The 16,203-nt window shown below is 45.3% G+C and overlaps 1 protein-coding gene across 1 annotated transcript in view; it reads right to left on the reverse strand.

Moving 5' to 3' along the window:
- Nucleotides 1–16,203, reverse strand: part of myo10 (myosin X) — a 443,782-nt gene that overhangs the window by 340,589 nt on the left and 86,990 nt on the right. Inside the window, exon 2 of the mRNA XM_078240784.1 lies at nucleotides 12,981–13,079. Coding sequence (XP_078096910.1) covers nucleotides 12,981–13,079 — 99 coding nt within the window. The remainder of the gene's footprint in view (nucleotides 1–12,980; nucleotides 13,080–16,203) is intronic.

The following is a 16,203-nucleotide window of genomic DNA, read 5'->3' on the forward strand; positions in this document are numbered from 1 at the left end:
GAGCCTGCTTTTCCCATTAGCTGTTAGTTATCCACCACTATTCCCAACTATACGTGGCAGCATTGCAGAACTTTGATCTGATCTAATGTTTGTGGGTCTGCTTAAACACTGCACTTGGTATGCGGTCTCCACTGTCTGGCGTGCATGTAATTTTGTATTTTAGCATCACGAGGTTGGTACTTCTTTTTCAGTGTACTTGGTGCTGTTTTCCTGGCATTCTTTTCTACACCCCTCACTGATTTTTTAAAAAATTCTCGACATGGGACTTGGGTCATAGTCAGAGTCGTGGAGCACAGGAAAAGCCCTTTGGCCCATCTCCACTGACAACAAGTTCCACTAAAGTCACGCCAAGTCAAGTATATAATCTCTGATAAGAAAAAACAAACTTTTGTATTTAAAACCCCACAGCCAACCATCTGGTAGCCTGCTGATGAGGTGAAGTTCAGCTCATGAAGCAAGAATCCTCATGTTGGTCCTCTCTGCCTGCCACAGGCTCAGTGTGGCAACACTTCAGTCGAGTCAATATTGGTCATGTCACACCACTGATAGTGATAAAGATGGAAGTGCCCCAATGCAGAATCCATTCCATGCCCTCATTAGTGCTTCTTCTGAGTGATGTGATGATGATAGAGGAGTCTGGGACCTTGGCTAAAAAGATGTGATTCAGTTACAATGGCCAGGATTTTCCAGCTCCATCATGGCAAGGCCCGTCAGTGACTTCTGGCAGGAACAGGCAATCCCAAAGGTGAGCAGAGCCAGAAAATCCCACCAATGGCTATTATGGGGAAAAGGCAGGGAGGGGTAGGCCTGTTTAAGTTTCTCTGTCGGAGAGTCAATGTTGACTTGATAAGCCGAATGGCCTTCTTCTGCACTGTAGGAATTCTATGCATCTGACTCTATGACGATGCTGTCTGTGTGGAGTTTGCACATTCTCCTCGTGTCTGCGTGGGTTTCCTCTGGGTACTCCGGTTTCCTCCCACAGTCCAAAGATGTGCGGGTTAGGTTGATTGGCCATGCTAAAATTGCCCCTTAGTGTCCTGAGATGCGTAGGTTAGAGGGATTAGTGGGTAAAATATGTAGGGATATGGGGGTAGGGCCTGGGTGGGATTGTGGTCGGTGCAGACTCGATGGGCTAAATGGCCTCTTTCTGCACTGTAGGGTTTCTATGATTCTATGATGCAAGAAAAACAGGAAAAAGGAGTTTCACTGAAATCTGAGAATTCAAATTCTACTCAAACCCCCAACTGCCTATGCAGTTAGCATTTTTGGAAACTGCTTCACAGTGAGACAAAAGTGGCAGCACACTGCAATTGTAGGTTGGAAGCATCATCAACACAGCATCCATTAAATATTTTATAGTAAGCTACTTAGAATTTGCAGTACAAGTTTCAGATTCTGACCAACTAAATAAAGAGGTTTTGCCTGAATGCTTCATTGGATTGATTAGTGACAATCTTGTTTTGTTTTATTCTTTCATGGAATGTTGACATTACTGGCTCGGCCAGCATTTATTGGCCTCGAGAAGGTGGTGGTGAGCAGCCTCCTTGAACCTCCGCAGTCCATGTGTGTTATTAGGGAGGCAGTTTCAGGATTTTGACCCAGTGACAGTGAACAAATGGTGATATATTTCCAACTCAGGATGGTGTGAAACTTGGAGAACTTCCAGGTGTTCCCATGGTGTCCACTGCCCTTGCCCTTCTAAGTCACAGAGGTTGTGGGTTTGGAAGGTGCTGTTGAAAGAGCCTTGGTCAGTTCCTGCAGTACATCCTGGAGATGGCACACATTAGAGTCATAGAGTTTTAGAACACAGGAAGAGTCCCTTCAGCCCATTGTGTCTGTCCCAGCCATCAAATACCTATCTATTTTAATCCCATTTTCCAGCACTTGGCCGTAGCCTTATATGCAATAGCATACTGTGCATTGGTGGTGGAGGGAGTGAATGTTTTAAGGTAGTGGATGAGGTGCCAATCAAATGGGCTGACTTTGTAGAGTTTTGAGGGTTGTTAGAGCTGTACTCACCCAGTCAAGTGAAGAGTAGTCAATCACACTCCTGATCTGTGCTTTGTACATGGTGGACAGGTTCCGTGGAATCAGGTGGTGAGTTACTCACTGCAGGATTCACAGCCTTTTATCTGCCATTGCCACAGTATTTATGTGGGTGTTCCAGTTCAATTTCTGGTCAATGGAAATTCTCATTATGTTGGTCGTAGGGGAGGAGAGGATTCAACAATGGTAATGTCATTAAATGTCAAGGAGAAATGGTTAGATTTTCTTTGTCACTTTGTCATTGTCACTTCTCTGGCTCACATGTTATTTGCCACTTATCAGCCGAAGCTGAAATGTTGTCCAGGTCTTGCTGAATATGGACTGAGACTGCTTCAGTATCTGATGAATTGTAACTGGTGCTGAACCTCGTACAATCATAAGCAAACATCCCCACTTCAGACCTTATGAAGGAAGGTAGGTCACTGTTAAAGCAGTTGAAGGCAGTTGAGTCTCGGACACTACCCTGAGGAACTCCTGCAGTGATGTCCAGGCACTAAAATGATTGACCTTCAACAAATGCAACTATCTTCCTTTGTGCCAGGTGGGGCTCCAGCCCCAGGAGATTTCCCCAATTCCCACTGACAGCAGTTTTGCTGGGCTCCTTGATTTGGTCAAATTCTGCCTATATGTCAAGTCACTCTCACCTCATCTCTGGAATTCAGCTCTTTGTCCATATTTGAACCAAGGCTGTAATGAGGTCAGGGGCAGAATTGCTCCTGGGGACTCAAACTGAGCAACAGTGAGTAGGCTATCGAAGAGTAAGTGTCACTAAACAGCACTGTTGAGGACCCTTTCCATCACTTTGCTGATGATCTACACGAAACTGATGGGGTGGAAGTGTTGGATTTGACCTGCTTTTCGTGGACAGATCATATCGGTGCAATTTTCCACATCGTCAGGTAGAGGCCAGTGTTGTGGCAAGACTGGGACAGCTTGGCTAGGGGTGTGGCTATTTCTAGAGCAATCTAATCTTGTCAGGGCCATTGCTTTTGTAGTGTCCAGTGCCTTCAGCTATTTCATTATATCACATGGAGTGACTCAAATCGGCTGCAGATTGACATGTGTGATACTCAGGACTTCAGGAGCAGGCAGATTATCCAATTGAAACTTCTGGCTAAAGATGATTACAAATGCTTCAGCCTCATCTTTTGCACTGATATGCTTGACTGAGGATGGGGATTTTTGTGGAACTTTCTCTGCCAGTTTGTTTAATTGTCCACCACCATTCACGATTAAATGGACTGCAGAGCTCAAATCTGATCCCCAGATTGTGGGTACGCTTAGCTCTGTCTATCGTACACTGCTTCCACTGTCTGGCATGTAACTATGAGCAGACAATCAAATCTAGTTCTCCACCCATCTAGCCACCTCCCCCTTTATCCCATGAGATCCTACCTTTTGCACCAACCTACCATGAGGGACTTTGTCAAACGCTTTACTAAAGTCCATATAGACGAAATCCACGGCCCTTCCCTTGTCAACCATTCTAGTCACTTCTTCAAAAAACTCCACCAGGTTAGTGAGGCATGACCTCCCTCTCACAAAACCATGCTGACTATCGTTAATGAGTTTATTCCTTTCTAAAGACTATTTTATTCCTTTCAAAGACTATTTCCTCGGGTGGATGGAGCTATTACAAGGGGACATAACTATAGGGTTCATGGTGGGAGATATAGGAAGGATATCAGAGGTAGGTTCTTTACTCAGAGTGGTTGGGGTGTGGAATGGACTGCCTGCAGTGCCAGTGGAGTCAGACACTTTAAGAACATTTAAGCGGTTATTGGATAGGCACATGGAGCACACCAGGATGATAGGGAGTGGGATAGCTTGATCTTGGTTTCAGATAAAGCTCGGCACAACATCGTGGGCCGAACGGCCTGTTCTGTGCTGTACTGTTCTATGTTTTATGTTCTAAATGCGCATACATCCTATCTCTAAGAATCCTCTCCAACAACTTCCCTACGACGGACGTCAAGCTCACCGGCCTATAATTTCCCAGGTTATCCTTCCTACCCTTCTTAAATAACGGGACCACATTAGCTATCCTCAAGTCCTCTGGGACCTCACCTGTGTCCAGTGACGAAACAAAGATTTGCATCAGAGGCCCAGTGATTTCATCTCTCGTCTCCCTGAGCAGCCTGGGATAGATTCCATCAGGCCCTGGGGATTTGTCAGTCTTTATATTCCCTAAAAAACCTAACACTTCCTCCTTTGTATTGGAAATTTTCTCTAACAGGTCAACACTCCCCTCCGAGACACTCCCAGTCAACACATCCCTCTCCTTTGTGAATACCGACGCAAAGTATTCATTTAGGATCTCCCCTACTTCTTTGGGCTCTAAGCATAATTCCCCACTTTTGTCCCAGAGGGGTCCGATTTTTTCCCTGACAACCTTTTTGTTCCTAACGTATGAATAAAATGCCTTGGGATTCTCCTTAATCCTGTCTGCCAAGGCCATTTCGTGACCCCTTTTTGCCCTTCTAATTCCTCATTTGAGTTCTTTCCTACTTTCTTTGTACTCCTCCAGAGCTCCCTCCATTTTTAGCTGCCTGGACCTAACGTACGCCTCTCTTTTCTTTTTGACCAATCCCTCAATTTCACTGGTTATCCACGGTTCTCGAATCCTACCCTTCCTAACCTTTTTTTACAGGCACATGCCTGTCCTGTAGCCCTAACAACTGTTCCTTAAAAGACTCCCACATGCCAGATGTGGATTTACCTCTCCCAATCAACAGATGCAATGAGATGCAATAAGATGCAAATGAGATCAAGCCTTGGAGGAGGTGCAATGCCTACTCCAATCAGCTTGGATCATGTAGATCAAGCCCAAGACAGCAGGTGAGAACCCTGTCTTGTCAGCTTGGATCTGGAATGTCTCACTTATTGAGACTCTGAATTGGACTTGATTTGATTGAATTTAAAAAAATAGCTGCCACAAACAGACCTACCCAAAATCCCTTTAAAGCCTACAATGGGTGAAATATATCCACATCATGACTACCATCGACACCGCAAACTGCCGGCTCCAAGTGGAGAGGATCTCCAAGAAGATCGCGTTTATCAACACAGACATCAAATTTCTACAAAGTTCCACGTCAGAAATATAACAGGCCAGGCTGCAGGCACTACAGAGAGATTACAACACAGTTTTTCAGTTCAGCTGAGGAAACAGGCCGAAAGCTGGACTCTCCCTTCTTGTTTTGAACAAGTATATTACCTGGTTTTGATGTCAACTTTACTAGAAAACCAGCTCACTGAGATTGCATAATAATTGCAACATCTTCTACATCGAGGACAGGATAGTGGTACAGTGGTTATCACTCATGCCTCACAGCGCCAGGGACCTGGGTTCGATTCCCGGTTTGGGTCACTGTCCGTGTGGAGTTTGCATGTTCTCCCGTGTCTGTGTGGGTTGCCTCCGGGTGTTCTGGTTTCCTCCCACAGTCCAAAAGATATGCTGGTTAAGTGCATTGGCCATGCTAAATTCTCCTTCAGTGTACCCGAACAGATGCCAAAGTGTGGTGACTAGGGAGTTTTCACAGTAACTTAATTGCAGTGTTAATGTATGCCTACTTGTGACATTAATAAATAAACTTTAAACTTTATCTGACCACATCCGCGAAACCAATTAACTCAAATCAGCTGCAACAATTAAAAATCTTGAAAGAGAGAGGGGTGGGTCATGTTTTCAATTTTTTTCCCTTGGGTTTAGTGTTTGCTAAGTTTTCTTTATTTGATTGGCTCCTCATTGCTCACAGTTTAAATAGTTAAATACGGTTCGATTTAGAAAAGTCAGAACCTCGTGAACAAGAAATTTAAAACGTTTGTTGTGCTTAACTGAGGAGGCTGAATAGAGGGGAGCCAGTTCACTCCTTCTCACCTGGTCATAACATTCACCCACAGTCCCCATTGAACCAGGGTTGATTCCTTGGTTTGATGGTAATGGTAGAGTGTGAGATATGCCAAGCCTTGAGTTTATAGATTGCGGTGGAATGCAATTCTGCTGCTGATGGCCCTCAGCACCTCATGGATATAAAGCTTTAAGCCACTAGATCTGTTCAGAATCTACCCCATTTAGCACAGTGGCAATGCCACACAATACAGTGGAATATATCCTCAATGTGAAGATGGAACAAGCGGAGGCAAGTGGAAAGTATTCCATCACACTCCTGATTTGTGCCTTGTTGACAGGCTTCGGGGAATAAGGAAGTGAGCTACTTTCTGCAGAATTCCCAGCCTCTAAACTGCTGTTATACCACAGTATTTATTTGGCTAGTCCAGTTGAGTTTCTGTTAATAGAAACCTCCCATGATGTTGATAGTGGGAATTCATTGACGATAATGCCACTGAACGTCATGGGGCAATGGTTATATCCTCTCTTGTTGGAGATGATCATTCCTGGCACTTGTGTGGCTTGAATATTACTTGCCACCTCATCTGGATATTGTCCAGGTCTTGCTGCATTTGGACATGATCTGCTTCAGTTTCTGAGGAGTCATGAATGTTGCTGTACATTGTGCAGTCATCAGCGAACATCCCTACTTCTGGCCTTACGACGGCAGGAAAATGTCACTGATGAAGCAGCTTAAGATGGTTGGGCCTAGTACACTACTGAGAAACTGCTGCAGTGATGTCCTGGAGCTGAGATGATTGACCTCCAACCACTACAACCATCTCTTTGCGCTACGTATGACCCCAACCAACGGAGAGTTTACCCCCCCCCAATTCCCATTGACTCCAGTTTTGCTAGGACTCCTTGATGCCATACTCGGTCAAATGCTACCTTGATGCCAAGGGCAGTCACTCTCACTCACCTCTGGATTTCAGCTCTTGCGACCATTTTGAACCAAGGTTGTAATGAGGTCAGGAGCCAAATGACCTGGCGGAATCAAAAGCTGGGCAACAATTAGGTTGTTACTAAGCAAATGCCGCTTGATAGTACTGTTGATGACCCCTTTCATTACTTTATTGATGATCAAGAATAGATGGGGGTGGTAATTGGTGGAGTTCTTGTGTACAGGACATATCTGGGCAATTTTGCACATCGCTGGGTAGATGCCAGTGTTTAGCTGCACTGAAGCAGCTTGGCTAGGGGAATGACAAGTTCTGGAGCACAAGCTTTCAGTACTGTTGGACAAATATTGTCAGGGCCCAAAGTCTTTTCACTATGCAGTGTCTTCAGCCGTTTCTTGATATCACATGGAACGAACTGAATTGACTGAACACTGGCATCCGAGATGCCGGGGACCTCTGGAGGAGGCAGAGATGGATCATCCACTTGGCACTTCTGGCTGAAGATTGCTGCGAATGCCTTATCTTTTGCACTGATGTGCCGGGCTTCTCCATCATTGAGGATGGGGATATTTGTGGAGCCTCCTCCTCCAGTGAGCTGTTTAATTGTCCACCATCATTCATAACTGGATATGGTAGGACTGAAGAGCTTGGATCTGAACGGATGGTTGTAGAATTGCTCAGCTCTATCACCTGCTGCTTATGTTGTTTAGCACGCAAGTAGCTCTGTGTTGTAGCTTCACCAGGTTGACAACTTATTTTTATGCATGCCCTCCTGCACTTTTTATTGATTCCCTGGCTTGATGGTAATGGTAGAGTGGGGGATATGTTATGCCATGAGGTCACAGATTATGGTTGATTACAGTTCTGCTACTGCTAATGGGCCATAGCACCTCATGGATGCCCAGTCTTGAGTTGATGGATCTGTTCAAAGTCTATCCCATTCCGCACGGTGATAGTGCCACATAACACAATGGAAGATATCCTCAAATGTGAAGATGGGACTTTGTCTCCACAAGGACTGTGCGTGATCACTCCTACCAATACTGTCATGGACAGATGCATCTGCCACTAACAGGTTGGTGAGTATGAGATCAAGTATGTTTTTGCCTCTTGTTGATTTCCTCTCCATCTGAAGTCCCAGTCTAGCAGCTATGTCCTTTAGGACATGGTCAGCTCAGTCTGTGGTGGTATTACCGAACCATTCTTGGTGATGGACATTGAAGCCCCCCATTCAAGAATGGTTCCAGGGTTGAGAAACTTCAGTTTTGGGGATAGATTGGAAAGATTGATACATTCTGCTCCCTTGCCCCCCCCTCAGTACTTCCTCCAACTTGTGTTCAACATGGAAGAGTACTGATTCATCAACTGAGAGGGGACGGAATGTGACAACCAGCAAAAGGTTGCTTGCCAATGTTTGACGTGGTGCCGTGAGACAGATACCCAGGTTCAATTTCGGCCTTGGGTGACTATGTGTGTGGAGTTTGCACGTTCTTCCCGTGTCTGTGTGCTCCAGTTTCCTCCCACAGTCCAAAGATGTGCAGATTAGGTTGATTGGCCATGCTAAATTATCCCTTAGTGTCCCAAGATGTGTCGGTTAGGGAGATTAGTGGGGTAAATATGCGAATTACGGGGATAGGACCTGGCTAAGATGCTTTCTCAGAGTCGTGCAGACTCAAAAGGCCGAATGGCCTCCTTTTGCACTGTAGGTATTCTATGATTCTATTCTATGACTATATACTCCTGTGCTGCCACCCCTGCTAGGTCTGTCCTGCCGGTGGGAATGGTGATGGTGGTATATCTGACAGGTATGATTCCATGAGTATGACTATGTCAAGCCGTTGCTTGACTAGTCTGTGAGACAGCTTTCTCAATCTTGACACAAGCCCCCAGCTGTTAGTAAGGAGGACATAGACCATTGGAGGTAGCAGGACAGGTGGAGAGAGCCACCTTATAGAGCAAGGATGTTATGCTGAACTTCTACAAGACACAAGTTAGACCTCAACTGGAATAACATGTACAGTTCTGGGCACCACACCATAGAAACGATATGAAAGCATTGGAGAGAGTGCAGGAGAGGTTTACAAGAATGGTTCCAGGGTTGAGAAACTTCAGTTTTGAGGATAGATTGGAGAGGTTGGTACTGTTCTCGTTGGAGAGAAGACTGAAAAGAAATTTGATAGAAATATTCAAAATCATGAAGATGCTGGACAGAGTAGATAGGGAGAAACTGTTCCAGCTCGTAGAAGCACCGAGAATGAGAGGCCACAGATTTAAAGTGATTTTCAAAAGAAGCAATGTGATCTCAGAAAAAACTTCTTCACACAATGAGTGGTTTGAGTCTGGAATACATTGCCTGGAAGTGTGGTGGAGGCAGGTTCAATCGTGGCAGAGGGCATTAGATGATTATTTGAATAGAAATAATGTACAAGGCAAAAGTCCTATAATATGAAAGCAAAATACTGTGGATGCTGGAGGTCATTGGGGCAGTTTCATCCACTTTAGTCAGCTGACATTTTTGCCAGGAGAACACACAATCAATACTCCCTACATGATTGCTGGACAATATGGATCGATTAATAACATTAGTGTAAATTTAACAAGCACTATTCACTTGTACGCATTATACACTCTGGCAGAGATTCACTCTTTGTTACTGGGATTTTTATAGATTATATTGAAGCCATTAGACAGAAGCACAGCAAAGGCAAAGCTTTCGAATCTAACTATTAATTCATCTCTAAAGTAAGTTTGCTTTCAATATACTGGGGTGACACAGTGGCACAGTGGTTAGCACTGCTGCCTCACAGCTCCAGGGACCCGAGTTTGATTCCCGGCTTGGGTCACTGTCTGTGCGGAGTTTGCACATTCTCCTCGTGTCGGCGTGGGTTTCCTCCGGGTGCTCCAGTTTCCTCCCACAGTCCAAAGATGAGTGGGTTAGGTGGATTGGCCATGATAAATTGTCCTTAATGTCAGGGGAACTAGCTAGGGTAAATGTGTGGGGTTATGGGGATAGGGCCTGGGTGGTATTGTGTTCGTTGCAGACTTGATGGGCCAAATGGCCTCCTCCTGCACTGTAGAGATTCTATGATCACTGAGAAAATCGAGGTAGGTATTTGTTACAGACATTAGAGATAGATACGTGTCTCACCCAAAGCCTCAGGAGCAAAGGCACAGCCTAATGGAGAATTATGACATTTAGATAGCACAGGCTCCCAATTACTGCTATTAAGAATCAGCTTTTGGTGCTTATGAGCCAAGCAGTCACACTAAACACAAAGAGCTGAATGTATTTTTCAGCTGATCCCCTGAACATGTCTAAATGAGAATTCAGGCTTAGTATGTAAACTGTCAAAGAAAATGAATCCAAAACACAATAGAAAAGGTCAGAAATCCGCTTTTACTGACAACATGTTAGCAATTTCAGTACAGATTTAATGATGTAGAGATGCTGGCGTTGGGGGGTGGGCACAGTAAGAAGTCTCACAATACAGGTTAAAGTCCAACAGGTTTATTTGGTACCATGAGCTTTCGGAGCGCTGCTCCTTCATCGGGTGAGCCACTCACCTGATGAAGGAGCAGTGCTCCGAAAGCTCGTGCTACCAAATAAACCTATTGGACTTTAATCTGGTGTTGTGAGACTTCTTACAGTACAAATTTAAATTCAGGGAATTCTCCATATTCAGCACATATTTCACAGAACAATCCCTAACAAATGAGATAAAAATAAAAAATGCTGGAAATACCAGATCTGGCAGCTGTGGAGAGAGGGGGAGCGTTAATATTTCAGGTCAAGGTGACCCAAAACTTCCTCTGATCTCTCCCTAGACCACAACCCTGCTCCTGCTACTACTGGTCATGCCATTGTATCCAGGGCTGTCACTGACCTCATCTCCTCTGGAGCTCTTCCCAACTCAATCTCCCAACTCTTTCTAGCCCACTTCTACCTCCTTCCCAAAACCCATACGATTGAGGCACTGTTTCAGCCCCATTGAACTTATTTCTTCCTCTGTCCACTCCTTAAATTCCCCCTTGTTCAGTCTCTTCCTATCTCCATCGTGACTCGTCACTTTAACAGTTTCAAGCATTCTTTTTTTCTTTATTCTTTCATGGGATGCGGGCATCACTGGCTGGGCAAACATTTGTTACCCATCCCTAATTGCCCCTTGAACTGAGTGGCTTGCCAGCCCATTTCAGAGGGCAGTTAAGAGTCAATCATATTGCTGTGGATCTGGAGTCACATGTCGGCCAGACCAGGTAAGGATGGCAAATTTCTTTCCCTAAAGGACATTAGTGAACTAGATGGGTTTTTACAACAATTGACAATGGTGTCATGGTCATTAGTAGACTTTTAACTCCATGTTGGGATTCAAACCTAGGTCCCCAGAGCATTACCCTGAGTCTCTGGATTACAAGTCCAGTAGCAATACCACTATGCCACTGCCCTCCCTTCTACCATTAATTGTTTCCTCTTTACCATTTCATCTAATCCCTCAAAGAATGGAAGTATATCTCGATCTGAAACATTAATTGTTTCTCTCCACAGATACTGCCTGATCTGAGTATTGGGAGCAATTTTTAATTTTTGTTCAGATTTCCACCATCCGCAGTAGTTTGCTTTTGCCAAATGAGACTGTGCTTTAACAGGCCAGGTAAGTCCCCACCTCATCCAGTTTTTATTCTCCAATACGTCCAGAGGGACAACATGTCATGGGATACATACACCCAGCCATTGTTGTCCTTCATGCTCCATTACCTTAGATGTCTCTTATTAGGTTCAATTTTGTTCTCAGTCCAGTAAAATATTCTGCTAAAATTATCGTGTCTATACTGCTGATCATTAATCACAAAAAAAGGGGCAAAGGGAAAGTTTGGGGCGGCACAGTGGCTAGCACTGCTGCCTCACAGCGGCTCGCACTGCTGCCTCACAGCGGCCAGCACTGCTGTCTCACAGCGGCTCGCACTGCTGTCTCACAGCGCCTAGCACTGCTGTCTCACAGCGGCTCGCACTGCTGCCTCACAGCGGCTCGCACTGCTGCCTCACAGCGGCCAGCACTGCTGTCTCACAGCGGCTCGCACTGCTGCCTCACAGCGGCTCGCACTGCTGCCTCACAGCGGCTAGCACTGCTGCCTCACAGCGGCTAGCACTGCTGCCTCACAGCGGCCAGCACTGCTGCCTCACAGTGGCCAGCACTGCTGCCTCACAGTGGCCAGCACTGCTGCCTCACAGCACCAGGGACCCACGTTCGATTCTGGCGTCGAGCCACTGGATGTGCGGAGTCTGCACGTTCTCCCCATGTCTGCGTGGGTTTCCTCCAGGTGCTCCGGTTTCCTCCCACACTCCAAACTTGTGCGGGTTAGGTTGATTGGCCATGCTAAATTGATGTCAGGGGGATAAGGAGGGTAATTATATGGGATTGCGGGGATATGGCCTGGGTGGGGCTGTTGTCAGTGCAGGCTCGATGGGCCAAATGGCCTCCTTCTGCACTGTACATTCTAAGATTCTATGATTCTAACAGCAACATAGGCTCAGATTTAAAACTGCTTCCCTGGTGGGAATGTGGCAGCATTAAAGTGGTGACAGGCCACAGCACCTTGGGAATCGGTGGACATTTCCATTTGTATTCCCAATGTGTTCTCGTCTGCCACCATTTTAAATGTGTGATCAGGGCCAACCAGCACAGGACCTCAATAGTATTGACAAGTTTGGATAAAAGCAAAATACTGCAGATGCTGGAATCAGAAACAAAAATGGAAAAGGTTGGAAAATCTCAGCAGGTCTGACAGCATCTGTGGAGAGAGAATAGAGCCAACATTTCGAGTCTGGATGACTCTTCGTCATCCAGACTTGAAACAGCTCTTTGCTCTGATGAATGATCATCCAGACTTGAAACATTGACTCTATTCCCTCTCCACAGATGCTGTCAGACCTGCTAAGATTTTCCAACTTTCTGTCTTTTACAAGTTTGGAGCCTGATGATGTAATTCAGATTCTGATCACAGCCGTGACATTCAGTACCAGGCCCTTCAGTGAAACCTAGTGGCAGATAGGATCATCAACACAAGAAGGGAAGTAAATTTACATCTTTAATATTTGAAGATTCAGAGAAGCAAAAGTCAATCCTTTGCCCAGTTTCACTCACCTGATCATGGTTTGTAATGAAGTTGATCATTCCACCAGCACAGCTCGAAACAATGCTTGGAAGGTGTTGTTCATTTTCTCGTAACCAGACGAGTGTTCCCTGCAGCAAAGGAATGGGGAAAGAAAATAAATCAAAGGGTAAGAAAGCGTGCAACTTCCCAGATAAATTTACAATCAGGATATTTTGAATTGAATCATCAGTAACATCAATTAAATATTGTAAAATACACCAGTCTCCCAATATGGTAAATGGGGTTTGTGTACGGTGGATTTGGGGCCTATCATACACTCTTGGCCCGGCAGGGATACGCACGTCCTGGTCTCCTGTAATTTTCATTGAGGCAGGCCAGCTTTTGGAGGAACTATAGAATCCCTATAGTGCAGAAAGAGGCCATCCGGCCCATCAAGTCTATACCAACTCTCCAAAAGAGCATCCCACCCAGGACCTCCCTCTGCCCTGTCCCCATGAATCTGTGCAATTGACCATGGCTACTCCACCTAAACTACACATCTTTGGACTGTGGGAGGAAACTGGAGCTAACCCATTTGGGGAGAATGTGCAGACTCCACACAGTCACCCAAAGCCAGAATCAAACATGGGTGCCTGGCGCTGTAAGGCAGCAGTGCTAAGCATCGCGTTGCCCTCAGAGATGTCATGAACCATAGTCGGCAGGAGGGAAGCTTTTGAAAGGCAAGTTCAAAATGTCTTACACATGCCTCCACTTCTATGACCGGCTATACCCCTCTACCCACCCTCTCATGGCTCACATAACCTCCATGCCAAGCTGTCACTTCGAAGCCCATTCACCCACTATACACTCTATTGAACTCTATATGAATCAATAACAGGATGTCTGAAAGAGTTTTAGAAAAAGTCATTCATTCATAATTACTTCAGCATATCATTCAGAACTTTTGAAGCATCTTTATCGTGTGTAAATGGCCACAAATCAGATCACAGAATAGGGACTATCAAGCAGCCATTTCAGCAGACAAATGGAAGTCTGGACTCTCAACCAAGAATTAACAATGAGGCTTGGCCAAGAGCCCAGACATCCATTAGTCTGTTGAAACAGCTGTATCTAGATGGGCATGGTGAGTACGTGCAGGGTGAGAACATAAAGAGAGCTTTTGTTTCTTTTTCTTTGCTGTCATATTTGAGGGTGGCAGTTACAGAGTGGTAATATCACTGGACTAATAATCCTGAGACCAGGATAATGCGCTGGTGACACAGATTCAAACCCACCAGGGCAACTGGTAAATACTTAATTAAATTAATAAATCTGGAATTGAAGCTAGTCTTAATATAGAAACATAGAAAATAGGAGCAGGAATATGCTTTGAGCCTGCTCTGCCATCCAGTATGATCATGACTAATTATTCAATTCAATGGCCTGAGCCCATCCCTCCGCCCATACCATAGAATACTACAGTGCAGAAGAGGCCCTTCGGCCCATCAAGTCTGCACCGACGCATGAAATGCCGTGACCTGCCTGCCTAATCCCACTTGCCAGCATTTGGCTGATAGCCTTGAATGTTATGGTGTGCCAAGTACTCATCCAGATACTTTTTAAAGGATGTGAGGCATCCCACCTCCACCACCCTCCCAGACAGTGCATTCCAGACCGTCACCACCCTCCAATTAAAAAGGTTTTTCCTCAAATCCCACCTAAACCTCCCACCCCTCACTTTTAACTTGTGTCCCCTTGTAACTGACCCTTCAACTAAGGGGAACAGCTGTTCTTTATCCACCCTGTCCATGCCCCTCAATCTTAAACACCTCAATCAGGTTGCCCCTCAGTCTTCTCTGCTCCAACAAAAACAACCCAAGCCTATCCATCGTCTCTTTATAACTTAAAGGCAACATCCTGGTAAATCTCCTCTGCACCTCCTCCAGTATGTTCACGTCCTTCCTATAATGTGGCGACCAGAACTGCACACAGTACTCCAGCTGTGGCCTCACCAAAGTTCTATACAACTCCATCTTGACCTCTCTGCTTTTGTAATCTATACCCCGATTGATTTACCTTTCATGGTATACTTCCTTGTCAAATTACTCCTTCCAAAGTGCATCACCTCACACTTTTCAGGGTTAAATTCCATTTGCCACTTATCCGCCCATTTGATCGTCGATATCTTCCTGTAACCCAAGACACTCAACCTCACTCTTAACCACCCGGCCAATCTTTGTGTCATCAGCAAACTTACTGATCCTACCCCCCATATAGTCATTTATGTCACTTATATAAATTACGAACAATAGGGGGCCCAGCACGGATCCCTGTGGTACACCACTGGTCACTGGCCTCCAGTCACTAAAGCAGCCGTCTGTCACCACCCTCTGCCTCCTACTGCTAAAACCACCTTGTCAGATCATCCTGTACCCCCATGTGCATTACCTTTCTTAATAAGTCTCCTATGTGGGACTTTGTCAAAGGCTTTGCTGAAATCCATGTAAACTGCATCAACTGCACTATCCTCATCCACACACTTTGCTACATGATCAAAAAATTCAATCAAATTTGTTAAGCATGACCTCCTTCTGACAAAACCATGCTGACTATCCCTGATCAAACCTTGCCTCTCCAAATGGAGATAGATTCTCTCCTTCAGAATCTTCTCCAGTAGTTTCCCAACCATAGACGTGAGACTCACTGGTCTGTAGTTCTCTGGCTTGTCTCTACAACCTTTCTTAAATAGTGGGACCACATTAGCTGTTCTCCAGTCCTCTGGCACCTTCCCTCAGGGGTGGGAGGTTTAGGTGGGATTTGAGGAAACACCTTTTTAATCACAGGGTGGTGACAGTCTGGAATACACTGCTTGGAAGGGTGGTGGAGGTGGGATGCCTCACTTGGCCAGGGAGCGATTAAAAATTTGGGTCAGAGCCCCTGCAATTTCCTCCCTTGCCTCCCACAACAGCCTGGGACACAGTTCATCCGGACCTGAAGATTTGTCCACTTTTAAGCCTGCCAACACCTTGTTACTCCCTATGATAATTTTCTCTAGAGCCTCACAGTCTCTCTCCCAGAGTTCCATAACTACTTCCTCATTCTCATGGGTAAAGACAGATGTGAAATATTCAATTAACACCAATGTCCTCTGCCTCCACCCACAGATTTCCCCTTTGGTCCCTAATGGGCCCTATTCTTTCCCTGGTTATCCTCTTCTCATTGATATACTTAAAGAGCATCTTAGGATTTTCTCTACTTTTACCAGCCAGAGCT

This window comes from Mustelus asterias, chromosome 2, assembly GCF_964213995.1.
Source record: "Mustelus asterias chromosome 2, sMusAst1.hap1.1, whole genome shotgun sequence".
NCBI lineage: Eukaryota > Metazoa > Chordata > Chondrichthyes > Carcharhiniformes > Triakidae > Mustelus > Mustelus asterias.